General features: G+C 45.0%; 1 protein-coding gene across 1 annotated transcript in view; it reads left to right on the forward strand.

Moving 5' to 3' along the window:
- The window catches only part of LOC121281737 (centrosome-associated protein CEP250-like), a 199,001-nt gene that overhangs the window by 138,380 nt on the left and 39,029 nt on the right, over positions 1 to 21,592 (forward strand). Inside the window, exons 45-51 of the mRNA XM_041194658.1 lie at positions 4,803 to 4,860; positions 5,778 to 5,962; positions 9,416 to 9,620; positions 11,990 to 12,174; positions 16,265 to 16,322; positions 16,851 to 17,035; positions 19,593 to 19,797. Coding sequence (XP_041050592.1) covers positions 4,803 to 4,860; positions 5,778 to 5,962; positions 9,416 to 9,620; positions 11,990 to 12,174; positions 16,265 to 16,322; positions 16,851 to 17,035; positions 19,593 to 19,797 — 1,081 coding nt within the window. The remainder of the gene's footprint in view (positions 1 to 4,802; positions 4,861 to 5,777; positions 5,963 to 9,415; positions 9,621 to 11,989; positions 12,175 to 16,264; positions 16,323 to 16,850; positions 17,036 to 19,592; positions 19,798 to 21,592) is intronic.

Genomic DNA, 21,592 nt, shown 5'->3' on the forward strand with positions numbered 1-21,592 from the left:
GATTTTAAGAGCAAAATTGAAGAATAAAATTAACACTTTGAACTCCCCAATTCACCAAATTTCAAGTTTGGGGAACAACGTATGGGGGCTTGTGCCAAAATTGGGAGAGCAGTCTTACAGACTAGTCAAGCAACGGTATAACATAATCATACTCACTGAATCATACTCTACAAACAATGTGCCAGACACCATCATCACCATCACTGGGTATGTCCTATCCCACCGGCAGGAGAGACTCATCTAAAGTGGTGGCACAGTGGTATACAGTCAGCCCTGGGATCTTCAACATTCACTCTGGACCCGGTGAAGTCTCATGGCATCAAACACGGGCAAGGAGAGCTGCTCCTGATTACCTCCCTCAGATAATTGCCCCCATGTTGAACACCACTTGGAGGAAGCAATGAGAGTTGCAAGGGCACAGGATTTACTCTGGGTTGGGCACTTCAATGTACATCAACAAGAGTGGCTCAGTAACACCACTACTGACCGAGCTGGCCAAGTCCTAAAGGACAAAGCTGCTAGATTGGGTCTGCGGCAGGGGGTGAGGGAACCAACAAGAGGAAAAAACATACAAGACCTTATCCTCACTAATCTACCTGTCGGAGGTGCATCTGTCAGTGACAGTATTAGTGGGAGTTCAGTTTGAAATGGAGAAGTGCGTATAAGGCTAGTGCTTTAAACCTGAATAAAGGTAATTATGAGGGATGAACGGCAAAGTGAATTAAGTGAATTGGGAAACAAAGTTAAAAGGTAGGACAGTAGAGATGCAGTGGTATACTTTTGAGGTTTTATCTCAGTGAGGAAGAAAGGCTCTTTGAGAAGGATACATCATCACTGGCTGAATAAGGAAGTTAAGAATTGTATCAAATTGAAAGAGTTTTGTACCAATCTGCAAAGATTAATGGTTGGTCAGAAGATTGGACAGAATTTATGAACCAGCAAAGAATGACTAAAAAAAATAAAGAGGGAGAAAATAAAGTATTAGAGCAAGCTGGCTAGTAATATTAAAGCAGAAAGTATTAGTTTCTATAAGTATTTAAATAGGAAAAGAGTAACCAAAGTTCATGTTAATCCTTTAGAGAGAGTCTGGGTAATTGAGAATGGAAAACAAGGAAATGACAGAGGCATTGAACAGGAATTTTGTGTCTGTCTTCACTGTGGGAGACTTAGAAAACTTCCCAAAGATACTTAAAATCAAGAGGTGAACAGGAAGGAGGAACTTAAAACAATCACCGCCGTGAGAGAAAAGGTTCTGGGAAAACAATTAGACATAAAGACTGACAAGGCCCCAGGGCCTGATGACCTGAACCCTAGGGTCTTAAAAGAAGTAGCGGCAGAGATAGTGGATGCATTGGTTATAATCTTCCAAAATTCCTTAGATTCAGAAAGCGTCCCAGCAGATTGGAAAATAGCTAATGTGACACTTTTATTCAAGTAAAGAGGGAGACAGAAAGCAGGAAACTGGGCCAGTTAGCTTAACATTTGTCACAGGGAAATTGCTAGAATCCATTATTAAAAGGATAAAGCAGGGTACTTAGAAAATCAAAATATGATCAGGCAGACTCAAAGTGGTCCGGGATTTTCCAGGCCCGCTGCAGTAGGTTTCCCATGGCAGACACGGTGAGCCATTCAAATCTCCATTGACTTTAGTGGGACCAGAAAATCCTACCAACAGGAGAAGCAGGAAAATCCCACCCATGGTTTTGTGGAAGGGAAATCATTTTAACTAATTTTCTAGTATTCTTTGAGGGAGTAGTAAGCAAAGTGGATAAAGGGGAACCTATAGATGTGATGCACTTGGATATCCAAAAGACATTTGATAGGATGCACATCAAAGGTTACTACACAAGATAAGAGCACATGGTGTAGGGGGTAACATATTAGCATTGATAGAGGATTGGTCAGCTAACAGGGAGCAGAGGGTCGGGATAATTGGATCTTTTTTGAGTTGGCAAGTTGTAACTAGTTGAGTTCCTCAGGGATCAGTGCTGGGGCCTCAATACAATCTATATCAATGACTTGGTTGAAGGAACTGAATGTATTGTAGCTAAATTTGCTGATGACACCAAGATCGGTAGGAAAGTAAGTTGTCAAGAGGAGGTAGAGAGTCTGCAATGAGATATGGACAGGTTAAATAAGTGGGCAAAATTTGGCAGATGGAGTATAATGTGGGAAAATGTGAACTTGTCCAGTTTGACAGGAAGAATAGAAAAGCAACATATTATCTAAATAGAGAGAGATGCAGAACTCTGCAGTACAGAGGTATCTGGGTGACCTGGTACATGAATCACAAAAGGTTAGTATGCAGGTATAGCAAGTGATTAGGAAGGCAAATGGAATGTTGGTGTTTATTGCGAGGGGAATGGAATATAAAAGTAGGGAAATTTTACTGCAATTGTACAAGGCCTTGGTGAGACCACATCTGGAATACTGTGTACAGTTTTGATCTCCGTATTTGAAGAAAGATATAATTGTGTTAGAGGCAGTTCAGAGAAAGTTCACTCAATTCATTCCAGGGATGAGGGGCTTATCTTATGAAGAAAGGTTGAACAGGTTGGGCTTTTACCCATTGGAGGTTCGAAGAATGAGAGGTCGTCTTATGGAAACATATAAGATCCTGAGGGGATTTGAAAGGGTGGACACTGGGAGGATGTTTCCTCTTGTGGGGGAAATTAAATGTGGGGACACAGTTTAAAAATAAGAGGTCTCCCTTTTAAGATGGAGTTGAGAATTTTTTTCTCTCAGACGGTCATTAGTCAGTGGAATTCTCTTCCCCAGAAAGCGGTGGAGGCTGGGTCACTGAATTTATTCAAGGCTGAGTTGGACAGATTTTTGATAGATAAGGGAGTCAAAGAATAAAAACAGAAAATGCTGGAAAAGCTCAACAGGTTGGACAGCATGTGTGGAGAGAGAAGCAGAGTCACCATTTTGAGCCCATATGACCCCTCTTCAAGGGAGTCAAGGGTTATGGTGAGGGGAGACAGGAAAGTGGAGTTGAGACCACAACCAGATCAGCCATGATATTACTGAATGTTGAAGCAGGCTCAAAGGGCCAAATGACCTACTCCTGCTCCTAAATCCTATGTTCCTATGAATGAGTGACCACCTCATGGTCCTTGTGGAGGCAAAGCCCTGTCTTCACACTGAGTATATCCTCCATTATACTGTGTGGCACAACCACTGTGCTGAATGGGATAGATTTTGAATAGATCTTGCAACCCAAAACTGGGAATCCATGAGGTGCTGTGGGCCATCAGCAGCAGCAGAATTGTACTCGCACACAATCTGTAAACTCATGGCCCAGCATATCCCCCGCTCTACCATTACCATCAAGCCAGAGGGGCAACACTGGTTTAAGAAGAGTGCAGGAGAGCATACCTAAATATGACCTGGTGAAGCTGCAACACAGGACAACCTGCGTGCCGAACAACAGAAACAGCAAGTGATAGACAGAGCTAAGCAATTACACTGCAATGGATCATATCTAAACTCTGCAGTCCTGTCACATCCAGTCGTGAATGCTGGTGGACAATTAAACAACTCACTGGAGGAGGAGGAGGAGGAGTCTCCACAAATATCTCCATCCTCAATGATGGGGGACCCCAGCACATCAAAGCAAAATATCAGGCTGAAGCATTTGCAACAATCTTCAGCCAGAAGTGCCGAGTGGATGATCCATCTCGGCCTCCTCCGGAGGTCCCCAGCATCACAGATGCCAGTCTTCAGGCAATTTGATTCACTTCACGTGATATCAAGAAACAGCTGAAGGCACTGGATATTGCAAAGGCTATGAGCCCTGACAATATACCGGCAACAGTACTGAAGACTTGTGCTCCAGAACTTGCCACGCCCCTAGCCAAGATGTTCCAGTATGGCTACAACACTGGCATCTGCCCAGCTATGTGGAAAATTGCCCAGGTATGTCCTGTCCACAAAAAGCAGGACAAATCTAACCCAACCAATTACCGCCCCATCAGTCTACTGTTTAACATCAGGAAAGTGATGGAAGGGGTCATCAACAGTGCTATCAAGTGGCACTTGCTTAGCAATAGCCTGCTCACTGACACCCAGTTTGGGTTCTACCAGGGCCACACAGCTCCTGACTACATTACAGCCTTGGTTCAAACATGGACAAATGAGCTGAATTCCCAAGGTGAGATGAGAGTGACTGCCCTTGACATCAAGGCAGCAATTGACTGGGTGTGGCATCAAGGAGCCCAGTAAAACTAGAGTCATTGGGAAATAGCTGGAAAACTCACCATTGGAGTCAGTTGGAGTCATACCTAGCACAAAGGACGATGGTTGTGGTTATTGGAGATTAGTCATCTCAGTCCCAGGACACCACTGACGCACAGTGGCAGCAGTGTGTACCATATACAATGTGCACTGAAGCAACTTACCAAGCCTCCTTTGATAGCACCTTCCAAATCCATGACCGTTACCATCTAGAAGGCAGCAGATTGTTGGGAACACTACATTCTGGGAATTCCCCTCCAAGCCACCCACCATCCTGACTTGGAAACATATTGCTGTTCCTTCACTATTGCTGGGTCAAAATCCTGGAACTCCCTCCCTAACAGCACTGTGGGAGTACCTACACCACATGGACTGCAGCGGTTCAAGAAGGCAGCTCACCACCACCTTTTCAAGGGCAACTAGGGACAATAAATTCTGGCCTAGCCAAGGATGCCAACATCCCATGAAAAAATGTTAAAATTCAATTAACGTCTCCAGGAAGCCTCCTCCTGTCACTGTCACTGACACTCTCTCCCTGTCTGTCTGATCCTTTGGTTTTATTACAGAGATCAGGATCAATCTCCCCGCAGTGAGGGACCGTGTTCCGATGAAGCTGATCCACAGGTAATGAGGGACGGACACAGCAGGGAAAAGGGGGGGATTCAGTCACCGTCTGCATGTGTCTGAGGGTGAGATCTGGGACATGGATAGTAACCAGAGGGAGAGCAGTGAGGGTTCATGTATCATCACTGGGTTCAGACAGTGGGCAGGGGCTGACTGCCAGGGACGGAGTCACACTGACTGTGGATGAGAATCAGGACAGGGGAGCAGGGGAAATGATGGCAGAATCTTCCAAACCGATTGACAGTCACTCGGTGGGTGATGTGTCTGAGAGGAAGTCCATAGGAAACAGGACTCTGTTTTGTCTTAAACGGGAGCAATTTCAATATCAACTTCATATGTCCAGAGATAGACACAGAATGTGAATTAAATGTGATTTTTAAATTTAACTGCTCCTATGTGAGCTATTTTCTTTGATTTAGTTACAAACAAGTGGTGAATTATGTTTATAGAGAAAGCCATATTTCTGTGGGTAATCTGTGAATACAGTATCCTCTTGCTTAATGTTAACTGTATTCAGGAGTTAATTACAACAGATTGTCAGTTACTGTCTGTGGACACCTTTTAATGTATTTTCAGTGGGTGAGGATTGGGATGAAACCATTTTTCTCAATTTCTCTGTGAATTCTCCTTCATTTCCCATCCTGACTGTTGGGTGTTGGAGTGTGATATTGGCTGAGGGGATGAGATGCTGAATCCTGCAGCTCGTGAACACGTCAGTGATTCGATTCTGATGGAGAGGTGGAGAGAGAAAGGCTGGAAATGTGTGAATATGAGAGAGAGAAAAACAGACTGAGAGAGAGATATTAGAGACAGAGAGAGATGGGGATAAATAGAGGTGGTTTATAATACATTTAATGAGAAGGTTTACTGTTATTTGGTGATTGAACATGGTCGCTTTGTCTGTTCCTCCCTCCCAGGTACAGGCGGAGCTTGTCTCTCTGCGCAGTAAACAGGACGAGGCCATCACTGAGATCGAGACGCTCAAACTGACCAATCAGGAGCTGGAGAGTCGGCTGGAGCAGATCCAACAGGAACTTCAGGAGGCCCAGGATCGGCTGGTGGCTCAACAGGAGGAAGCAGCTCACCGAGAGGAGAAAGAAGGGTAAGAGATCCCCAGGAGGTGTTGTGTCCCATGGGGCATTTGATCATCTCAGTCATTCTCCATCCCTGTATCCTCCAATCTGATGTCACACACATATTTCCAGCTCCTTTCCCAGGACACACATTATTAACTGCTTTGTCCTCCAATCTCTCTCACCCACAACACCATGGGACACAAACTACAGCAAGTTGTGAATTGGAGGTTGAATTCCTGAATTCTCTCCCAGCAGTATTCCACAGGAACAGTGATGGAGCATTCAACACATGGAGCCTCTTCACACATTCCATTCATTCATGTCCTCATCCAATAAGATCTTCCATTGAATGATTTTGGGTTTCCTTCTCCCATTGGTATTGGAACCTCTTCTTCTGCACTGAAAACAGATACAAAATCCTCATCTTACAGATGAGCCATTTCCTTATTGCTCATCATAGTCTCACCTGTATCTGTCTTTAATGGACCCACATTCCCATCTTCACCACTCTCTTTCTTTTAATATATTCATGAAAACATTTCCTGTTAGTTTGGATCTTCCTGGATAGTTTCTTTCTCTTTTCCTTTCCTGTCCCTCTTATTATTGACTCGATCCCAGTCTGGCTTTCTCAGTTTGCTGGATTTGCAGTTTCCTTGTGTCTGTGTTTGTGTTTTCTTTTAGTTTAATCCTGTCTCTTACCTTGTTTGTTGACCAGGGATAGTGAACTGCACAAGCGGGGTTTTGCCTTTGGTTATGTTCTGGTTTTGTATTGTCCAAGGATCTCTTTAAATACTTCCCAATGTTTTTCTGTATATTTACCCATTAACAACTCAGCCCAGTTTATTGTGGACAATTTATATCTTATTCCTTTGAAGATTGCACCTCTTAAGGTTAAAACCCTGATGTTTGGCTCCTCCACATCCCTCTCCCGCCACCCAAACAAAATATCAAAATTCAGTCTTGTTATATTCAAATGCTCTCTTACCGCCTCTTTATTAACTATTTTTTGGGTCATTACTTCAATTTAAATCTTGTATGTTTAATCCCAGGAAACCTCCCTGACTCATATCTAGAGATTCTTCACTATTACTGACGGAGGAGTTCTTGTTTCATATTCTATGTCCCTGATCTCAGATTCTGGGCAGTTTTGCCCTTGTCGGGTGTGCGCGTCTGGTTGGCCTGGGAGCTGTCGCGAAGCCGCCCGCTTCCTGCGATTGGGCCCCGACATGGATTACATTGCTGGCTTGCCTATTAATGGCCAGCCAGCATGAATCGCACCTTACAGTGTTCAGTGCTGCCGGGGTGGGAGCTGGCAGGAGCGCAGGCACTGATATTTGCACATGCGGGTGGTTGCACACCCTGAAAACTCCCTGAGGCACAGAGCTGCATCAGGGGACTGAAGATTTTCATCGATATAAATAAAGAATTTTTAAATAATGAAAACATGTCCCCTCATGTGACTCTGCCACATGAGCAGGGATATGCAAAATTTGAATGCAAAAAGTTTTTTTTTTAATCACTGGACAAAACCACATCCCACCCGTGGATGAGTCTTTGGCAAAAAAGCAAAGGCCGCTTGGCCTCTTTGTCCGCCCGCCCGCCAACCAAACAGTTGGACGGGCAGTGAAAAGTTCAAGTCAGTTAATTCCTTAAGGGCCTTAATAGGCAGCTTAATTGTCAGCGGGCACACTGCCGACTGCCATACGTGCCCACTGACTGAAATATCGTGTGAGTGCGCAATGAGGTTGGGGCGCTCGCCTGACATCATCATGTGTCATTTTACGCTCGTTTGGGTCGGGTGCATGCCTACCCGGTGAGCGGAAAATTCTGCCCTCTGTCTATTCTTCCCTCCTCTTGCTGAAAATTCCATTTACATTCAGGACCATTTCTGGTTCATGCCCTATGATTGATCTACATCCTGCCGCAAGTCAATGGGCTTCTGGCTGGGACACCGCCTCATCCGCTATGGGGCCGGAAAATCCTTGGCCACAGACTCACAGAAAGATAATCAGCGCAGGTTTGTTAAGGGGAGGTAACAAGGAGGGGCAATGAAAGTAGTGCATTTGATATAGTCTTTTAGCAATCTTAGCAAGGGTTTTTATAAACTCCCACATGGCAGACTGGTCACGAAAGTAAAAGCCCATGGGATCCAATTAGGCAAAGTGGCAAATTGAATCCAAAATTGGCTCAGAGGCAGTAAACAAAGGGTAATGATTAAATGGTGCTTTTTGAGACTGGAAGGCTGTTTCCAGTGGAGTTCCACAGGGCTCAGTATTAGGTCCCTTGCTTTTTGTGGTATATATCAATGATTTGGACTTGAATTTATGGGGTATGATTAAGAAGTTTGCAGACAATACAAAAATTGGCTGTGGTTGATAATGAAGAAGGAAGCTGTAGACTACAAGAAGGTACCAATGGACTAGTCAGGTGAGTGGAGTAGTGGCAGATGGAGTTCAATCTGGAAAAGTGTGAGGTAATGCATTTGGGGAAGGCTAACAAGGCAAGGGATTACACAATAAATTGTTGGATACTGAGAGGCAGAGGGAGTGCATGTCCACAGATCCCTGAAAGTGGCTGAACAGATAGATAAGATGAGCAGAAAGGCACTGGGATATTCACCTTTATGAGCCGAGGGATAGAATATAAGAGCCGGCAGGTTATGCTGGAACTGTATAGAACATTAGTTAGGCCAAAGCTGGGCTATTTAATTCTGTTCTGGTCATTTCATTCTAGGAAAGATGTGACTGCACTGGAGAGGATACAGTGAAGATTTACAAGAATGTGTCTGGACTGGAGAATTTGAGTTATGAGGAAAGATTGGTTAGGCTGGGATTGTTTTCTTTGGCACAGAGGAGGCTGAGAGGAGAGCTAATTGAGGTGTATAGAATTAAGAGGGGTCTCGATAGAGTGGGTAGAGGGAACCATGTTCACTTTGGTTGGAGGGTCCATAAACAAGGATTAAGGTAAGAGGTAGGAGATTTAGAGAGGATTCGAGGGGATATTTTTTCACCCAGAGGGTGGTGGGGACCTGGAACTTACTGGCTGGAAGGATGGTACAGGCAGAAACCCTCATTAGCATTTAAAATGTGCTTAGATATGCACTTAGAAGTGCTGTAACCTACATGGCAATAGACCAGGAGCTGGAAAGTAGAATCATACTGTTTCCACGTTGATCAGCATGGATACAATGGGCCAAATGGCCTCCTTCCATGCTGTAAATTCAATGTTTCTGTAATTTGTACAATTCAGAGCCTTGGGACACCCTGTAGGATTGTGAAAGGTGCTATATTGATGTGTCTTTCCTTTGCTTCATCTTTTTTGCCTCCACATCTTTCCTGTATTGCAGAGTTTACGACCTCCTTGATACCCTCCCTCCCTCCCAGTTACAGAACCGAATACTAACAGCAATCACTCTATTACAGTCACTCCTGTTGAACACAAAGTAACACTCTTTTCCCTCCATCATTCCTGCTCCACAGACTTCAGAGAACTCGCTCTATCCGACGCCGTGTGACACACAAGACCTCAGGCAAAGCAGCCCCCCTGGGAGAGGATCCTGGGCTCTCTCACCTGAGGGTTGAAAGTCAGGATGTAACCATGTCGTCGGGCGATGATGGAGATGGAGTCTGTGAGGAAACAGAAACAACTTCAGCAAGAGACGGAGCAGCAGAGACAATCAAAGAGGTAGCTGAGCCTAGGAACCAGGCTTCTCCACTGTTAGTGCAGCAGGAAGGCCTCAGTCCTGCAGCAAGTGGTTCATCCTTGCTGTCTATCTCCACCGAGATACTCAGATCTCCTCATAAACCAGAGGAACAAAGGGTCCCGTCCAGACTCGAACCCCCTGCGGATCAGAGATAGACTATCACCTGGTTTATGTCTCACCCTGTGTCAGCCACACCTTCAGGGAAAGGTCCAAAAAAAGAAAATCGGGGAAGTCCAGTGGACAGAACGGGTGATACTTGCATAATGATCTTCAGTTTCACAATTTTCCTCATTAGAATCTGCGGAGGGGGTGGGATTTAGAAATTAGGTATGGAATAACCTAATGGGTTCTGCAGGATGGCAGCACTTTTGGAATTAGGGTCTGATAGGGAGGGTGTGTGTGATTAAGACAGGTAGAAGAAAACTGAGAGGGAAAGAGAGAGTGAGAGATAAAGGCTGAGGTGGAGCGGAAGGATGATGTGAAAGACTGAAAGAACAGGAGGGAGGAGAGCAATATAAAAGCCCAGATTTTGAGCATGGCAGCAAGCCTCTCCGAAAATTTTAAGTCCCACTTCCCATTTTTGGAGAGAGGAGAGGAATGAGGGCGGTTCGAATTTTCATGCATGTGTGGATTATGGAGACATCTGGCTATTTAAATCATCAGCTGCCTCTACTGAAGTGGGATTTTGGTAGCCCAGGAGTGTGAAACCCAGGGTGTGTAGAGCAGAGTTGGCACGAGCTTTGTGGATTTGTTTGGGCAGCCTGGGTACCCCTCTATAGAAATAAGGTACCCCTTTGGATCTAGTCCTGGGACACCTTTGGGGGAGGTCAGGTGCCCTTTGAAATTGTTAAAGTGTGCATCAAAAGTGCATAAATTTATTACCCATCAAGCTCATTGAAACTGTCAATAGAGCTGTCAAAATCAACTTCAAAATTGTCAGGAGGAACTGTCGAGATGACCTGTTTAGTGTCATGAGAACCTGTCAAGAGGACCTGTGAAAAGTGTGAAGAGCACCAGTCAAAAGCACATGTCATAGGGAGCTGTCAAGCTGTCAAGATGTTTAAAAGTCCTGCTAGTTAAATGTTTGAAAGAAAATGACTGCCACGTTTAAAAAAAAAACATTGCTTCCTATTTCTCTCTTCCTGTTGACATAAGCATGAGGGCTTCTACTACTGGATTAGTGCTGCATGACTGATTTCACAACCACCCATTATCGCAGTAGGTTGCCTGTCATTTCACAGTGTGGTTGACAGCTGCAAGTTGTTATAGATCCTATGAAGTGGGACTATGAATTACAGTTCTTCTTGTTATAAGGGATTGAGCACTTGAATGCAATGTGTGTTCTTATGAGGTCTTATGTAGTTGAAGGAAGGTTAATGTATTAAATTAATTTTTATCAATGAGTATTCTTCTCACTATAATGAAGTCTGAAACCGACACTCACAGTGGAATTTCCTGGTCCTGCTTGCCAGCGGGGTTTACCGGTGCCGCCAAAGTCAATGGGCTTTGAGCTGGCTTGCCACATCAACCACAGCAGGACCTGCCCTGCTGGGGCCAGAAAATCCTGGCCTTAGAACTTTATTTTATAGCACTTTATTTTACCTTATTTCTGGATGATTCCTGAGGTCAGCGTTCCAGGTGAATTGGCATAGTAGGTGTAGGGTCAAAGGGTGGTGGGTGGGAGGCAAGGGTTTGCATGAGTTGGCACTAAGTTGCCGTAGGAGCTATAGGAGTCCATGGGGGTGAATACAGGGGCATAGGTTGGTATGGATGGGGCTTGGCAAGCATGCAAGGGGTGAAGGCTGGAGGGTTGTTTTATGTTTTATTCTTAATTTAACATTTTTGGACACAATGCTGGTGCCCTGAGGCAGGCCTTCTGCCCAACCTGCCTGAGCACCTGGCATCCTCCCCACCACTTCTGAGGTCACCCGCCTCAAACTCTAATTTAGCACACCCCGTGGACTGAAATTCAGAGGCAAAGGCAGGCATTTTTAAAGGTGGGGTCCATGGGATCAGGAATTCTCCAGTCTCTGCACACCCTGGGCAACAATCCAGGCCAGCGAGAGAGACTGGGGTGGGTGAGAGTTCTTGAAAAATGGTTTTCAATACACTTTTTGTGAGTGAAAGCAAAACACTGCAGATGCTGGAAACCTGAAATAAAAGCAGAAAATTTAGCAGGTCTGGCAGCATCATACGCACTCGAAATGTTAAATCTGTTTCTCTCTCCACAGATGATGCCAAACCTGCTGAGTTTTTTTTCCAGCATTGTCTGTTTCCATTTTACTTTTTATGAATGTTGCCCTCCCATTGGTGATTGAATGCTGTCACTTTGTGCGTTCCTCCCTCCCAGGTACAGGCGGAGCTTATCTCTCTGCGCAGTAAACAGGACGAGGCCATCACTGAGAACGAGATGCTCAAACTGACCAATCAGCAGCTGGAGAGTCGGCTGGAGCAGATCCAACAGGAGCTTCAGGAGGCCCAAGATCGGCTGGTGGCTCAACAGGAGGAAGCAGCTCACCGAGAGGAGAAAGAAGGGTAAGAAACCCTGTACACACCACACACACTGTACACACCACACACACTGTGTACACACCCTGTGTGCTGTCTTTTTTTTACATTCATTCATGGGATGTGGACTTCGTTGGCTGGGCCAGCATTTATTGCCCATCCCTAGTTGCCCTTGAGAAGGTGGTGGTGAGTTGCCTTCTTGAACCACTGCAGTCACTGTGGTGTAGGTACACCCACAGTGCTGTTAGGGAGGGATTTGCAGGATTTTGACCCAGTGACAGTGAAGGAACGGTCAGTGAAGGATGGTGAGTGACTTGGAGGGGAACTTCCAGGTGGTGGTGTTCCCATCCATCTGCTGCCCTTGTCCTTCTAGGTGGTAGAGGTCATGGGTTTTGAAGATGCTGTCTAAGGAGCCTTGGTGAATTGTGAGTATCACTCCGCACACTGTGTACACACCCAACGTACTGCACACATACCGGTTCTGGGGAAGGTGGGATCTGTACAAGCCGAACGGTCTACATCTGAATGGGACCGGGACAAATGTCCTTGCAGTGGTTTTTGCTGGTGTTGTTGGGGAGGATTTAAACTAGATCGACAGGAGGGTGGGAACCTGAGGGCAAATTCAGATAGGACAAATTCAGAGTAGGGAGAGGGAGACAGAAAATTAGTGGGTGACTTTGAAAGACACCCACAAAGGTTAAAAGATTTACAGCTCAGGGATTTGTTAGAAGGTACTTATTTAAATGTGAGGAGTATGGCGAATAAAGCTGATGAGCTGAGGGCACAGATAGACACATGGCAGCATGATATCATTGCTTTAACGGAAACTTGGCTTTTCAGGGGCAAAAATGGCAGCTCAACATCCCTGGCAAGATAGGGAAGAGGATTAAAAAAGTGGGGGTGTAGCATTATTGGTTAAAGAGTCAATTACAGCTGTGAAGAGGGATGATATACTAAATGAAGCATCAAATTAGGCCATATGGGTTAAGCTCAGAAATAAAAAGGCACAGCCACAATACTAGGAGTGTACTATAGACACCCAACAAGTGGAAGGGAGTTAGAAGAGCAAATATGTAGGCAAATTTAGAGTGTAAGAACATTTGGGAACTTCAGCTACCCTAATAACTGTGATCCGAACATTTTAAAGGGCACAGAAGGCAGAAAATTCCTGAACTGCATTCGAGTGAACTTTTTTAGCCAGCATGTAACAAACCCAACAAGAGGGGACACAATTCTAGATTTAGTCTTAGGAAATGAAGCTGGGTAAGTGGATGAAATAGCAGTGGGGGACCATTTTGGAGATGGTGACCATAATACAGTTAGATTTAACATAATTATGGAAAAGGACAAAGATAGAACAGGAGTAAAAGTTCTAAATTGGATAAAGACAAATTTTACGAAGCTGAGAGGTGATCTGGCGAAAGTGGACTGGTTACAGTGACAGGCCAGTGGGAGGCATTCAAAAGTGACATGTGGTGTAGACATGTCCTCACAAAGAGGAAGGTGATACTGCCAAATCTAGAGCCACCTGGTTATCCAAAATCATACAGGCCAAGATAAAGCAGAAAAAGAAAGCTTATAATAGTCACAAAAGACTTAATACTGGAGAAAGCCTAGAGGAGCATAGAAAGTACAGAGGTGAAGTAAAAATTGAAATTAGGAAAGCAAAGAAAGGATACGAAAAAATATTGGCCAGTAAAATCAAAGAAAACCCGAAGATGTTTTACCAGCGCATTAAGAGCAAGAAGATAACTAGGGATAGGGTAGGGCCTATCAGAGATGTACATGATAACTTGTGTGTTGATGCTGAAGATATGGACAGGGTTCTCAATGAGTACTTTGTCTCTGTCTTCACTAAGGAAAGGGATGATGCAGGCCTTCTAGTTAATAAGGAAGAGTGTGAATTATTAGATACGATAGGCATAGTGAAAGAGGAAGTACTGGGGGGGACAGGCATCCTTAAAGGTGGATAAATCACCAGGGCCGGATGGATTGTATCCTAGGCTGTTGAAGGAAGCCAGGAAGCAAATTGAAGATGCCCTGAGGATCATTTTCCAATCCTCACTAGGTACAGGTGAGGTCCCGAAGGATTGGAGGTCTGTAAACATTGTACCATTATTTAAAAAGGGTGCGAGGGATAGGCCAGAAAGTTATGGGCTGAACAGTCTGACTTCTGTAGTGGGAAAATTACTGGAATTAATTCTGAGAGACAGGATAAACTGTCACTTAGAAAGGCACAGATTGATCAGGGAGAGTCAGCGTGGTTTTATTAGGGGAAGATTGTGTCTTACTAGCTTAACAGAATTTTTTGAGTAAGTAACAGGGAGGATTGATGAGGGTAGTGCAGTGGATGTTGTCTACATGGATTTTAGTAAGGCATTTGACAAGGTCCCACATGGCAGTTTAGTCAGAAAAGTGAGCTCCCATGTGACATAGGGGAAGGTGGAGAGTTAAATCCAAAATTGGCTCAGTGACAGGAAACAAAGGGTAATGGTTGATGGATGTTTTTGTGAATGGAAAGCGGTTTCCAGTGGTGTTCCACAGGGCTCAGTGTTGGATACCTTGCTGTATGTTGTATATATTAATGATTTGGACTTAAATATGGGAGACATGATTGGGAAGTTTGCAGATGAGGCAAAAATTGGCCATGTAGTTAATAGTGAAGGGGATAACTGTCGACTCCAGGATGATATCAATGGTTTGGTTGAATAGGCAGAAAAGTGGCAAATGGAATTCAATCAAGAAAAGTGTGAGGTAATGCATTTGGGGAGGGCAAACAAAACAAGGGAATACTTAATAAATGGGAAATGAATGGGAGGATATTGGGATGTGTTGAGAAAGTGAGAGACCTTGGAGTGCATGTCCACAGGTCCCTGAAGGTGGCAAGACAGGTAGATAAGGTGGTGAAGAAAGCCTATGAAACGCTTTCCTTTATTGGGTGACGTACTGAATAAAAAAGCAGGGATGTAATGATGGAACTGTATAAAACACTGGTTAGGCCACAGCTGGAATTTTGTGTATAGTTCCGGTCACCACATTACAGGAAGGACATAATTGCTCTGGAGAGAGTGCAGAGGAGATTTATAAAAATGTTGCCAGGGCTTGAAAATTGCAGCTATGAGGAAAGATTGGATAAACTAGGGTTGTTTTCCTTGGAACTGAGGATGCTGAGGGGGTGACCTGATTGAGGTGTACAAGGTTATGAGGGGCCTAGATAGAGTAGACGGGGATGCCCTGTTTCCCCTAGCAGAGAGGTAAGTTACCAGGGGGCACAGATTTAAGGTGATTGGTAGAAGCATTAGAGGGACATGGGGAAAAACTTCTTCACCCAGAGGGTGGAGGGTGTTTGGAATTCACTGCCTGATTTGGTGGTGGAGGCAGAAACCCTCAACTCATTTAAAAGGTACCTGGATCTGTACCTAACATGCTATAAACTGCAAGGCTACAGACCTGGAAGGTGAGTTTAAAATGAGCAGCTAGTTTTTAATTTTTTTAATTTTTCGGCCAGCAAAGACACGATGGACAGAATGGCCTTTTTCTGAGCCGTAACTTTTCCAAGGTTCTATACATTGTAGTGTACATAGTGCTCAATTATTCTGTGTTTGCTTATATAAATCTGTTTTCTATTGATGCTCATTGTGCTTGATTAAGCCTGTGTGTGGACTCAGACCAGTAAACAAATTGCAAAAAGAGCCAGAAGCCAGAGCTGAAGCAAGGAGCAGACATTTTAAGGCACTGTTAATAAAAGCTGTTACACACATAGAAACTAGTGTCATGTTTCAGATCTGAGGTATAAAATATACAACACCATGTGCACCCCTCACACTGTGTACGCACACTGCAAATGACTTACACAGGCAGTATGTTGTACAAATGCTGCACTTCATGTACACAGGAACAGTGAATATTCATGTCTAAACTCAAACTGATACAGTGAATGCAGTTCCCAATCCCAGGAAATTCCTGATGAACAGCAGGCACAGGGAAATTGGTCTGGGATTTGGGATTGAGGTGCCTGTGATTGAGGAAATCTAATAAATGTCTCCAGGAAGCCTTCTTCCTGTCACTATCTCTGACACTCTCTCCCTGTCTGTCTGATTCTTTGGTTTAATTACAGAGAGCAGGATCAATCTCCCGGCAGTGACAGATGGCGTTCCGTTGAAGCTGATCCACAGGTAATAAAGGATGGACACAGCAGGGAATATGGGGTGAATTCAGTCACAGTCCGTGTGTGTCTGAGGGTGAGATCTTGGACATGGACAGTAACCAGAGGGAGAGCAGTGAGGGTTCATGTACCATCACTGTGTTCAGACAGTGGGCAGGGGCTGACTGCCAGGGATGGAGTCACACTGACTGTGGATGTGAATCGGGATGGGGGAGCAGGAGAAATAATGGCAGAATCTTCCAAACTGATTCACAGTCACTCGGTGGGCAAAGTACCTCAAAGGAAATCTGCAGGAGATGGAACTTTTCATGTCTGAATGATTCTGTGACTCCCTTGGGCTTTGAAGGAGAGTCAAATGGATTTGAAACATTAACTCCGTTTCTCTCTTCACAAATGTTGTCAGACCTGCTGCGTTTTTCCAATATTTCCTGCTTTTATTATTACCAATGAATAGAGCTGGTTTACAATACATTTAATGAGAAGGTTTACTGTTATTTGGTGATTGAACGTGGTCGCTTTGTGTGTTCCTCCCTCTCAGGTACAGGCGGAGCTTGTCTCTCTGCGCAGTAAACAGGACGAGGCCATCACTGAGATCAAGACGCTCAAACTGACCAATCAGGAGCTGGAAAGTCAGCTGGAGCAGATCCAACAGGAGCTTCAGGAGGCCCAGGATCGGCTGGTGGCTCAACAGGAGGAAGCAGCTCACCGAGAGGAGAAAGAAGGGTAAGAGATCCCCAGGAGGTGATGTGTCCCATGGGGCATTTGATCATCTCAGTCATTCTCCATCCCTGTATCCTCCAATCTGATGTCACAGATATATTTCCAGCTCCTTTCCCAGGCACACATTATTAACTGCTTTGTCCTCCAATCTCTCTCACCCACAACACCATGGGACACAAACTACAGCAAGTTGTGAATTGGCGGTTGAATTCCTGAATTCTCTCCCAGCAGTATCCCACAGGAACAGTGATGGAGCATTCAACACATGGAGCCTCTTCACACATTCCATTCATTGATGTCCTCATCCAATAAGCTCTTCCATTGAATTGATTTTGGGTTTCCTTCTCCCATTGGTATTGGAATCTCTTCCTCTGCACTGAAAACAGATACAAAATTGTCTGCTCTCTCTGGTGACAAGCTTGGAGATGAGAAGGACATTTAATTTGGCTGGGTGGTGTCATAGCAGAACCCCGCCCCCTTCCCATCGCCACGGGAATTATGTTCTGGGCGGGAGGCCTGTATCAAACTATTGAGTCCCTGACGTGGCCAATTCGAGACCTACCAATGCTGGTGTTAACCCAGTGGCAGGCGGGTCTGTCGACATGTGACTTGCATGACAACTGAAACCAGCTTTTCACCTCCCTTGGGGGTGGGTGCCCTCGATCAAAGACACTCAGCGCCTAATAGAGGCACTTGGCATTGGCAAGCAGGGGATGCTGAAAGCCTTCCACCTACCTTGGCTGTTGACCCCCCTACAGTCCTCTACCTGCAACCCCCACCCCGGCAACCCTACCCCCACATTACTTTCCTGCCCTCTGGGCAGCTCTGGGACCCTGGGGCTCTGGTGCCTGACCTTCCAGCAGCAGCCACGGCCTCCCCAGTGGCCCTGCTGAGCATAAAAACTGCCGGCTTCTGATTGGCTGGCTGCTGTCGGTGGGGAAGATCTCTGTCCCTGGGGTCTTGATTCCAGTGGAAGACCCACTGTTGATGTCGGCAGTATCTGCTTGGCACGTGGTTCAACAGGCCTTCCTGAGGAAGTCAGCGCGGGTCCCTCGGCAGCTTTCCAGCTGCCAGGTGAGGCTACCGACACTTCAGTAAGATTCTGCCCTTTTTGGGTATATACTGGTTTTGTATTGTTCATACATTTCTTTCAATACTTCCCACTGCTTGTCTGTAGATTTACCCATTTACCTATTAACAGCTCAGCCCCAGTTAGTCTGGACAATTTATTTCCCATTCCTTTGAAGTTTCCTTAAATGTAAAAACCTTGGTTTGTGAGTCTTGTTTCTACCCCCGCCCCCGTGTTCAATCTTCTTATTCTCAATATTTGCAAGATGCTCCCTCACTGTCAGATTGTCCACTAATTCCAGTTCATTACCAAGTGACTGACTTAACCCATTCAAAACCAATTCACTTCCACAGAGTTAAAACCGGCTCCTTATTTCATATGGGCCTGTTCTCTTGTTTGTTATAATGCAAATAATTCCAGGAAACTGCCCCAAACACAATCGGGAGATTCACTGCTGTTACTATTTGAGCTGTTCTGCTTCGACTAGACTGTATTCCTGACCTTTCTATTCCTCCATTCCTTTGCTCAATACCCATTTGCATTCCAGACAATTTCTCTTTCATGACCCAGTGTTGGTCTGTATTAAATTCCTGCTTTCCTTGATTGACAAAACTGTGTAATTGGTCCATTTCTATTCAGTAGTCTGTCAGTAAAACCCCATTTTCACACATCATTTTATATCCCTTCATCCTGCGTAGCTATTTCTCCCAAACCATCGCTTCAGAACTTTAAACTGTTGTATCAAATCACCCTGGAACCTGCTTAATTCTAATGAGAACAGCCCCAGATTTCCAAGTCTTTGTGTGTACTCCTATTGTTCAGATCAGGCAGCATCATAGTGAATCAGCTCAGTCTGTCAGACATCACTCAATTTGTAACACACTCACCTCTGAATCAGAAGCTTGTGGGTTCACAATGCCACCCCAAGACTTAAATAAAAAAATCAAGGATGGCACTCCAGTGCAATGTTGAGTGAGTGCTGCAGTGTCAGAAGTGCTGTCTTTCAGATGAGGTGTTAAATCTAGATCTCATCAAGCCTGTATGGTAAATATAAAGTATCCCACTGGCACTATTTTAAAAAAGAGGATGGGAGTTATGATGCTGTACTCACCAATATTTATGCCATAATCACTATCACACAGATTATCCAGTCATTGTCACAGTACTGTTTGTGGGATCTTACTGTGCATGAATTTGCTGCTGTGCTTCCTACAGTACAGCAGTGAGTTCACTTCCAAAGTACTTCATTGGCTGTAAAGTGCTTTGGAAAGAACTTTTGGGGTGTGAAAAGTGCTATATAAATGCAAGTCTTTCATTTCTGTGATCCTTTGCTGCACATCTTTCCTATATTTCAAAGTTTACTATCTCCCTGAGGCAGCCCTCCCTCCCTCCCAGTTACAGAACTGAATACTAACAGCAATTGCTCAATTACAGTCACTCCTGTTGAACACAAAGTAAGGCTCTTCTACCTCTGTCATTCCTGCTCCACAGACTTCAGAGAACTCACTCTGTCCGACGCCATGTGACACACAAGACCTCGGGCAAAGCAGCCCCCCTGGGAGAGGATCCTGGGCTCTCTCACCCAAGGATTGAAGGTCAGGATGTAACCATGTCGACGGGCGATGATGGAGATGGAGTCCATGAGGAAACAGAAACAACTTCAGCAAGAGACGGAGCAGCAGAGACAATCAAAGAGGTAGCTAGGCCTAGGAACCAGGCTTCTCCACTGTTAGTGCAGAAGGAAGGCCTCAGTCCTGCAGCGTGGTTCACCCTTGCTGTCTATCTCCACCGAGATACTCAGATCTCCTCATAAACCAGAGAATGGGTGATTCTTGGATAAAGACCTTCAGTTTCACAATTCTCCCCATTACATTCTGGCGGAGGGGGGGTGGGGTTTGGGGTGGTGTGTTTGGAATTCAGGTGGGAAAGAAACTTACTGGGTTCTGCAGCACAGCAGCACTTTTGGAATTAGAATCTAATGGGAAGGATGAGTGGTTAAGAGAGATAGAAGAAAACTGAGACAGAAAGAGAGATAGAAAGACTCAGAGATGGAAAGAGTATGAGAGTGACTGAGAGAGAGATTGGGGAAGGTGTGTGGGGGAGGCAGTGGCTTAGTGGTATTGTCACTGGACTAGTAAATCAGAGACCCAGAGTAATCCTCTGGGGATAAAAGCAAAATACTGCAGATGCTGGAAATTTAGAACAAAAACAAAAATATCTGGAAAAACTCAGCAGGTCTGACAGCATCTGCGGAGTGGGATACAACTGATGTTTCAAGTACGTATGACCCTTCATCAGAACCAAAACATAGGCTTGATGAAGGGTCATAAGGACTTGAAACGTCAACTGTATCCCTCTCTGCTGTCAGACCTGCTGAGTTTTTCCAGGTATTTTTGTTTTTACTCTGGGGACCTGGGTTTGATTCCCACCCTGGTAAATGGTGGAATTTTTATCCTATAAAAAATCTGGAAGTATTGAATCACAGAATCACACAGAATGCAGAAGAGGCCCTTCAGCCCATCGAGTCTGCACCGACACCCGAGAAACACCTGACCTACCTACCTAGTCCCATTTACCAGCACTTGGCCCATAGCCTTGAATGTTATGATGTGCCAAGTGCTCATCCAGGTACTTTTTAAAGAATGTGAGCCAACCCGCCTCCACCACCCTCCCAGGCAGTGCATTCCAGACCGTCACCACCCTCTGGGTAAAAAAGCTTTTCCTCACATCCCCCCTAAACCTCCTGCCCCTCACCTTGAACTTACGCCCCCTCATGACTGACCCTTCAACTAAGGGGAACAGCTGCTCCCTATCCACTCTGTCCATGTCCCTCATAATCTTGTACACTTCAATCAGGTCGCCCCTCAGTCTTCTCTGCTCCAATGAAAACAATCCAAGTCTATCCAACCTCTCTTCATAACTTAAACGTTTCATCTCAGGCAACACCCTGGTGAATCTCCTCTGCTCCCCCTCCAGTGCAATCACATCCTTCCTATAATGTGGTGACCAGAACTGCATACAGTACTCCAGCTGTGGCCTCACCAAAGTTCTATACAACTCCAACATGATCTCCCTACTTTTATAATCTGTGCCTCGATTGATAAAGGCAAGTGTCCCATATGCCTTTTTCACCACCCCACTAACATGCCCATCTGCCTTCTGAGATCTATGGACACACACGCCAAGGTCCTTTTGTTCTTCAGAACTTCCTAGTGTCATGCTGTTCATTGAATACTTCCTTGTCAATTTACTCCTTCCAAAGTGTAACACCTCACACTTTTCAGGGTTAAATTCCATCTGCCATTTATCTGCCCATTTGATCATCCCATCTATATCTTCCTGTAGCCCAAGACACTCAACCTCACTGTTAACCATCTGGCCAATCTTTGTGTCATCCGCAAACTTACTAATCCTACCCTCCACATAGTCATCTATGTTGTTTATATAAATGACGAATAATAGGGGACCGAGCACAGATCCCTGTGGTATGC

Source organism: Carcharodon carcharias, chromosome 9 (genome assembly GCF_017639515.1).
Source record: "Carcharodon carcharias isolate sCarCar2 chromosome 9, sCarCar2.pri, whole genome shotgun sequence".
NCBI lineage: Eukaryota > Metazoa > Chordata > Chondrichthyes > Lamniformes > Lamnidae > Carcharodon > Carcharodon carcharias.